The sequence below is a fragment of the Populus nigra genome, chromosome 5, assembly GCF_951802175.1.
Source record: "Populus nigra chromosome 5, ddPopNigr1.1, whole genome shotgun sequence".
Taxonomy (NCBI): domain Eukaryota; kingdom Viridiplantae; phylum Streptophyta; class Magnoliopsida; order Malpighiales; family Salicaceae; genus Populus; species Populus nigra.
This window is the reverse complement of record NC_084856.1, coordinates 21750295-21759059: the sequence shown is the minus strand read 5'-3', so window position 1 is coordinate 21759059 and position 8765 is coordinate 21750295. Positions and strand designations below refer to the sequence as shown.

The window sequence follows — 8765 nt, the reverse complement described above, 5'->3', positions numbered from 1 at the left end:
GTTTCGAGTTACGGGTTTTAACTGGATTATCAAAAAAAAAAATTTCTTATACCCCAAATAGAAGTGTGTTCTTTTTTTGCTTGAATGAAAGATCCTAAATGTATGTAAAATCATTGTTTTTCAATTTTTTTTTCTCGATAGAATTAGCGACAAATAGTGGAATTACCGACGAACGGTATACCAACGAACACATTCCATCGGTGAATTAGTTGATAAAATTTTCACTGACAAAATAGTGATCTTACGTTGACGGAAATATTTTGTTGGTAAAACTACTAAATGTTGTAGTGAATTGAAAAAAACAATCAATTAAAAAATATCTAAAAATGCTATTCAAGTTAACTTGTCAAACTCGTGACCTGGATCATAAAATCAAGATAACTTCATGAAAAACAAATAGAAACATATTATAAATTTCAATCTTCAATAAGTTCAATATTAAAGGATGAGATTAAAAAAAACTTGTGTAGTGCATGCGCCAAAAATTACCTATGTTATTCTTTTTTTGAAGACATAGGAATAATTAAACTATGTAATAAAGATATAAAAATACAAAATTAACCCTAAGTATTTATTTAATTATTTTGTTTTTTAAAGGAGACATCAGTCTACTATAAATTATAAATTATACTGTGCGCAATCCATAATAAAATATTCATAATAAAATATTGATGCCTTTTAATTTTATTTGTAATTTTAAGATACACATTAGTTATTTACCATGAATTGTACTATACACAATCCAATGCGCTTTAGTTTTATTTATAATTATAATATGCTACGCCCAACATCTATCAATTAGTTTGGGAAGCGAAAATTGTTAATTTTATAGAATACTCGGATGGGTTGACTCACGAAAAAATATAGTTTTGAGGACCAAATTATAAAAGGTTAAAAACAGAATTGTTCATTTAACATAACTTTTGCTTAAACTATTTTTAGTTGAGACAGAGACTGGAGAAGAAGACTGTCGATAATAGCAATCATTTTCTTATCTTAAATAATTGATGAGACAGTGGCATGCCAATTTCTTATGAATTATTGATGTAGAGCTCTATCTTGTGTTAAACGCTAGCTGGGTGTATAAATTAGTCAAAAAGTAGGATATCCCACCGGCCAAAAGTAGTTAAAGCGTCGTGTACGCGGATGCTTGACTTGCAGTGTGCCCTTTTGATTTTTAAACACAACCAAGCAGTAATTTCCTGGTGATTTTCTTTTCTGCTTGAAAGAAAGATCCTGAATGGCCAAATGTTCTTGATGGAAATCATTCGGTTGGTTCTAAATCTGAGTATGGCAACCTGCATTTTCATGTATGATGACATTCTGTTTCAATTTGCTGCTGCATTGCTGTTAATTATATCAACAGGTAATATGTCATGTTTAGTTCTTCATACTAGACGTGAAATGTTGAAATAAAACCATGGTCTGATCTTTTGAAAAAAAAATCCCAGGCGTTAAGATGAACTTGCCATCAGTCTGTTCGAAGCTGCTGTGGATTGAATCACCAAATTTATTGTGGAAACATCTTCCATACAAGTGAATGGTGTTTTAGTTTTTCACTGAAAAACTTGTTGAGATGATGGCTTCTATTCTTTGCTCATTCCTTTGTTAAAATCAGTATATGGAACTGATGCATTGCAGGTAGCAGAGAGAGCATATTGTTCTTGTGGAACAATGATCCCATTGAGAACTTGATCATTCAAAATCAGTTCTTATTTCTTTTCTTTCACCTTTTCCATTTTCCTAAGCAGCAAGAACGAGTCCAATTCCTAGTTAACTGCCACCTAACTGTTTAAAGAGAGAAGAACACATTATAAAAACAAAACCATCAAACATTTTTTAGCAAAACTTGCAATAACTACTAAAAGTTTTGATCATACTCCATTTACGATAAATTTTGGATTTTAGTCACGTTATTGCTAGATCACATTCCATAGATGATGACAGGATTACAGTTTGCATGTATGTGTCACAATCCAATTCTAAGTTTAAAATAATAATAATAATAATAATAAACATGAGCCCAAGTGCAGTTTTAGATGCGAGGGCAGATATAACATCACCAAGTGCTGAAAGAGATTTTATTAATGAATTGCGATTTCCTTCAATCTTTCACCATCAACATCAATCTTTCACTACCGGCCAAATCGACCATCCATAGGTGACTTCTTGTCTTTTGTCGATCTATTTAAATTCACTCCTTTCACTGTTACTCGCAACAAACTACAGACCAACAATGTTGTGGTCATTAGTACTGCCACTTCAATTAATTCAACAAACTACAGAACAACAATGGTATAGCAAAATGATATAAATCAGTGCTACAGAATATTGTTAATACAAAATTTTTGCAACCAAAAATTTTGACATAAATGACTATATTTTGATTATCAGATCAATACAGTAGCAATAAAACAGGAAACTAACTTTTTAGGCGGTTGGTTGGAACTATCAATCAAGAGGTCCCTTATCTTCTCATTGTAAACCTCCATCATACTAACAAAAAGACCATATCTCATAATGCCACCTCTCTCTTGAGAACAACTCATCTAATGTTCTGTAGTTCACTCCCCTATTTTCTGGGCTGCCCTCCATAGTAAACGTCTTTCCAGTTCCAGTTTGTCCATAGGCGAATATGCAGACATTGTAGCCATCCAAAACTGAAGCGACTATTGGTTTAGTTTGTGCAAAAACAGCCTCTGCATATCATAGAGACAAAGGATTAGATGCTTCAATTGCACAAATAATCTTTAACAGGATGTCTGCAGTAGCAATACATAAAATAAAACATCAGATCACCTTGATTATCCTCAGGCCCAAAAACATGGTCGAACTTAAATTGCTTTTTGGAAGAATCAGAGGAAATGATCTGCAACTCATTATCTTGGGAAGAGTCAAATTCAACTACATAGTTCGAACCATTTGTTATTTCGATTTGATTTAGTGGTCTGCATCTACAGAAGACCCTAATATTCCTTTTAAGCTCGATCACCTCATTGTAAAGCCTCTTCCTCTCAGACAACTCTTGTAGATACTTCTTTTTAAGAAGTTCATATTCATTACCTCACCAATATTTCAACTAGTAAACTATCAAAACCAAACCCCTCTAAAAAAATAAAAAATGAAAAGAAGAAATAAATTAGTTTCACTATTGGATACTCACAGAGTTTTTGAAGGGTGTCTAAAATATTGGGGCCAAGAAAGGAATCCTTGGCAGTCTTTACTTGATTAGAGAGATTTGAGTGTTCTTTCTTCAAATTCTGAAACAACAACAATTAAATTCAAAGAAAGAAAACGAATCAATACCCCCATCAACATAATAATGCAAGATCCTAATTTACTAGCTAAAACAATGAAATTTAAAATTGCCTGAATTCTACAACTAAAACCAAGTCTTTTCAAGTTATCTATACGATACCCAACACCACCAAAGTTCAAAATAAGTACCTGAATTTTATCACTTAAATTGATAATTTTCTGCAAAATGGGCGGTGTTGGCCCCTGAGATGGGGAAACTTGTCGAATTCTATTTGATACGCTCTCCTCCTCCGAATTAATAGTTTCTCCTGAAAATTCATTAAAATCAAAATAACCTTTTTCAGTCAAAACAATTTCAATATAAAATACAAATGTCTACAGTTCTACAGCACCGAATTTGACTCAATTTAACTCTTTTTTTTTTCTCTTAATTAAAAACGGCTTTAAAAACCCTAGAATTAAAGAGATAAATAAACAAATAAAATTAAATAATCCAATAACAAATAAAATTAAATAATTTAAAATTACAATTTCTAAGTCTAAGCAGGAGCAAAAAATATAAAAAAAATAAACTGATAATCAGTACTTAAACAAATAATTTCTAATATATTTTTTTTATATAAAAACACGAACCTGTATCGAATTTCGTATCTTCTACGGATTCAACTGAATTTTTTTTTTAAATCAATTTCAGAGAAATATTAATTAAACAAAGTGAAACTACTTCTTCTAACCTGTGGTAGGAGAGAGAGAAGGGCTGGAATCGGAAATTTGAACGGTCTTGATACGATCGCAGATCTCTTCAATCATTTGGACTGTCAGATCTGAGAGAAATCAAACAATTTCGATCTATAAAACAAGAACCATAAAAACAAAATAAAATAATTCAAGAATTTATGCGTATAAATCGATACAGAGAAAGAGATGGGAGTACCATTCATGTTTTAGGGCTTGAAATTGAGAGGGGGAAAATTAGAAAGGTGTTTTTGTTGTGCATACTGGACCGAAAGCAAACACAAATAAAACACAAACAAGCAGATTTACGTGGTTCCCCAAAACCGGGTACGTCCACGGAGGCAACAGATTGTATATTATTGGAGGAATGATACAAACACTCAACTCAACCCAGTACAATCCCACAAAACCCAGTGTTTCACTCTTACACTCGTGTTTCTTTCAAATCTACACTCTTTCACTCTCACAGTTGCATTATTTCCTTCTGCACACTTGCACACACTCCTTCACTTGCACTAATTGTCTCCATTTATAGGAGGAAGGAGATCAGAAAGGAGAGCCTTGAAACATGCCACTAATTGTGGCACTAACCACTAATGATGCTTCCACTAAGTAAAGTGGTGGGGTATTGTAATTATCAATAAAATCTAGACAAATCTCCACAAATCTCCACCTTGGCAAGATTTTTCCATCCAATCCTCGTGATCAATCAATGCTGCCTCTGATGCGCCATATGGCGCTGCACCCTGAAGGTGCTCAACACCGAGAGATGTTGACCAAGTCCAAACAATGTTGGAACTTGATCCCTGGACACATTTTGTGAGCATGTCAGCTGGATTATCTGCAGTACCAATCTTCTGTAGCAGAATATCCCCTTCATCCATAATTTCTCGAACAAAATGAAATCGAACATCGATGTGTTTGATGCGGGAATGATGAACCTGATTCTTTGCAAGACAAATAGCACTTTGACTATCACAATGAACATCCACGTGCTCTTGAACAATTCCCAAATCTTCAATCAACCCATGTAACCAAATAGCTTCCTTGAAAGCTTCTGTTACTGCCATGTACTCTGCCTCAGTTGTTGACAAAGCTACTGTTGATTGTAACGTTGACCTCCAACTTACAGGCCCTTTAGCAAGTGTAAACACATAGCCTATTGTTGAACGACGCTTGTCTAAGTCACCAGCATAGTCCGAGTCCACATAACCAACTAAATTTTGCCCGAGTCTATCATCCCTCTCAAACTTCAAACCAATATCAGTTGTGCCATGAATGTACCGTAGAATCCACTTAACTGCCTGCCAGTGACCCTTTCCCGGATCATGCATATACCTGCTCACCATACTGACAGCATGTGAAATATCTGGTCTCGTGCAAACCATTGCATACATTAATGCACCAACTGCATTTGCATAAGGAATTTGAGCCATCTGTTTGCGCTCTTCCTCTGTGTGTGGAGACATTAAAGCACTTAGCTTAAAATGAGGAGCTAAAGGTGTGCTTACAGGCTTGGTCTTACCATCTACCCCAAATCTCTGTAGAATTTTCTTCAAGTATTGGGTCTGTGTCAAACAGACTGTGCCTTTTCTTCTGTCTCTCTGAATCTCCATGCCAAGAATCTTCTTAGCTTCTCCAAGGTCCTTCATTTCAAACTCAGTTCTCAGTTGAGCTTTCAGTCTATCAATCTCCACCTTGCTCTTCGATGCGATCAACATATCATCCACATATAAGAGCAAATAGATGAAAGAACCATCAAGAAGTTTGTGAAAATATACACAGTGATCAAACTGACTCCGTGTGTATCCATGTTCTGCCATGAACTTATCAAATCGCTTATACCACTGGCGAGGAGATTGTTTCAATCCATACAATGACTTCTTCAGTTTACAAGCCCAATTCTCTTTCCCAGTAACTTTGAAACCATCTGGCTGAGACATGTAAATTTCCTCTTCCAAATCTCCATGTAGGAAGGCAGTTTTCACATCAAGTTGGGCTAACTCCAAATCAAACTGTGCAACCAAGGCTAGCAGAATACGGATTGATGAATGCTTAACAACTGGAGAGAATACCTCATTATAATCTATCCCCTCCTTCTGAGCATAGCCTTTTGCTACCAATCTTGCTTTGAATCGGATGTTGTCTTTTCCAGGATTACCTTCCTTCTTGGCATATACCCACTTGCAACCAATTGTCTTCTTTCCTTTAGGGAGTTGTACCAAATCCCAAGTCTGATTCTTGTGGAGAGATTTCATCTCTTCATCCATTGCCTTTTTCCATTTTGCACTTTCTACACTCTGTATTGCTTCTTTGTAGGTGTAGGGGATTCCATCATTAATCACCGGAAGTGCGTAAGCCACCATGTTACAATACCGAGTAGGTTTCTTGATAACCCTTTTTGGTTTACTCGTTGCAATGGATTCTTGTTGTGTGGTTGCTGGAGTTGTTGCATCCTCTTCATCTGAACTTTCATCTGAATCTCCTTCAGTAGATATTGTCTGAACAGTCTTTATAGGAATGACTGAAGTCTCCAAATCCACCTGTTGTGCATCACCAGACTGTTTTTCCTTCTCCTGTGATTTCTCTTGCTGTAACATGCCAGACTCATCAAAAGTGACATCTCTACTCAAGATCACTTTCTTTGATTCAGAACACCAGAGTCTGTAGCCTTTTACTCCTCCACTAAAGCCCAAAAATATAGCTTTCTTGGCTCTAGGATCTAGCTTGGACTCAGTAACATGATAATATGCTGAGCAACCAAATATACGCATAGAGTCATAATCATTTGCAGGAGAGCCTGACCATACCTCTAAGGGGGTTCTTCCATTTAATGCTGCCAAAGGTAACCGGTTAACAATATGACGAGCATAGCTTAATGCCTCGCCCCAGAACACTTTGCTTAGTCCCGAATGTGATAGCATACATCGGACTTTCTCCACCAATGTGCGGTTCATGCGTTCTGCTACTCCATTCTGTTGTGGTGTTTTGCGAATAGTAAAATGTTGCTTGATCCCTTCATTCTGACAAACTTCAAAGAAACGATCTGAAGTGTACTCACCACCATTATCTGACCGAAGATTCTTAACCCTCCTTCCAGTTTGAGTCTCCACCATTTTCTTCCATTTCAGAAAGATATCAAGGACCTCATCCTTGTGTTTCATCATGTACACCCATACTCGTCTTGAGAAATCATCAATAAAAGTAACAAACCAACGATTACCTCCAAGAGATTCATTCTTTGAAGGTCCCCATACGTCTGTGTGAACATAATCTAGGATCCCTTTTGTGTTGTGTACTGCAGTGCCAAACTTGACCCTTGTCTGTTTTCCAAGAACACAATGCTCACAGAACCCATGCTTCCCAGTCTTGACGCCTTTTAATAGACCTTGCTTGACTAATCCTTGCAAAGCCTTTTCACCAGCATGCCCTAAGCGCATGTGCCAAAGTCTGGAATTATCTGCTTCATCATCTTCTATACTTTTGGAAACAGCTGTTGTACCAGTAACTGTAGATCCATCCAGGAAATATAAGTTTCTTCTCCTCATGCCTCTTAAGACAACTAATGCACCACGGATTGCTCTCAAGACTCCACCATGCATGATAATCTTATAACCACTGGATTCTAGGACTCCAAGTGAGAAGAGATTTTTCTTCAAGTCAGGTACATACCGTACATCTGTTAGTGTCTTGACTACCCCATTATGCATCTTCAGATGGATAGTCCCAATCCCTTTGATCTCACTCACATCATCATTACCCATCAACACACCTCCTCCATCGAACTCCTCGAGTCTCGAGAATAAGTGCTTGTTAGGGCATATGTGATAGGAACATGCAGAATCAAGAACCCATTCACCAGAATGGTTTTCTGGTGATGAGACCATGAATGCAGAGTCTTGTTCATCCTCATCTCGTGCAACGTTCACAGTTGGTTCATCTTTTTCCTTGTTGCCCTTGATTGGACAATCTTTCTTCCAGTGCCCTTTTTTGTGACAAAAGGCACACTCATCTTTTGCAAGATATCGTCTGTTTGATGATTCTCCTCTGGATTTTGAGCGAGATCTCCCTCGCCCTCGAAATCTTCTGGGGTTTGTTCTGCCTCTAACAGTCAATGCTTCTGACGTTGACTCCTTGTGAACAATTTGGTCCTTCTTCCGATACTCATTGTTCACCAAAGCATTGGACACATCAATGAATTTAATCTTTTCTTTACCATACAGTAAAGTGGTGACAAGATGTTCATATGTGTCAGGCACTGAATTTAATAACAGTAGAGCTTTATCTTCATCATCAATTTCCACATCTAAATTCTTCAAATCAGCTATCATTTTATTGAAATCATTCAGATGCTCATTCATAGAAGTACCTTTCTTGTGCTAAAACTGGAAGATCCTTTTCTTCAAGTAGAGACGATTCTCTATACTCTTCTTCATAAACTTGTCCTCCAGTGCTTGCCATAATTCCTTTACAGAGTTTTGTTCTGAAAAGGCATACTTCTGATCCTTTACAAGACAAAGTCGGATAGAACTGCAAGCCAACCGATTTATCCTTTCCCAGCTTTTATCATCCAGATCCTCTGGTTTATCTTCTAGAGTGAAATCTAAATTTATTTGGACAAGCATATCCATGACTTCACATTTCCACATGCCAAAATTACCTTTCCCATCAAACTTCTCCACCTCAAATTTGGTGTTCGATACCGGGATGTATTGTGGAGGTATACTAGCATTCCCCGCTGATTTTTCTTCTGGAATATCAGCCATTAGGAC

General features: G+C 36.6%; 2 protein-coding genes across 3 annotated transcripts in view; both read right to left on the bottom strand.

Moving 5' to 3' along the window:
• The window catches only part of LOC133695299 (disease resistance-like protein DSC1), a 43988-nt gene that overhangs the window by 18220 nt on the left and 17003 nt on the right, over positions 1-8765 (bottom strand). Inside the window, exon 6 of one of the 2 annotated variants that reach the window (XM_062117226.1) lies at positions 2539-2660. The exons of the other annotated variant lie outside the window; for it this stretch is intronic. The gene's annotated coding sequence lies outside the window, so the exon portion shown is untranslated. Of the gene's footprint in view, positions 1-2538; positions 2661-8765 lie in introns of those variants that run through there. 2 annotated transcript variants of the gene reach the window in all.
• On the bottom strand, positions 2173-4262 carry LOC133695306 (kinesin-like protein KIN-14S). The gene is made up of 6 exons (XM_062117230.1): positions 4193-4262; positions 3993-4082; positions 3448-3566; positions 3164-3260; positions 2800-3063; positions 2173-2699 (listed from the first exon to the last, which is right to left on the bottom strand). The coding sequence occupies exons 1-6, from the start codon at positions 4197-4199 to the stop codon at positions 2497-2499; spliced, it is 780 nt and encodes a 259-aa protein (XP_061973214.1). The 5' UTR covers positions 4200-4262; the 3' UTR covers positions 2173-2496.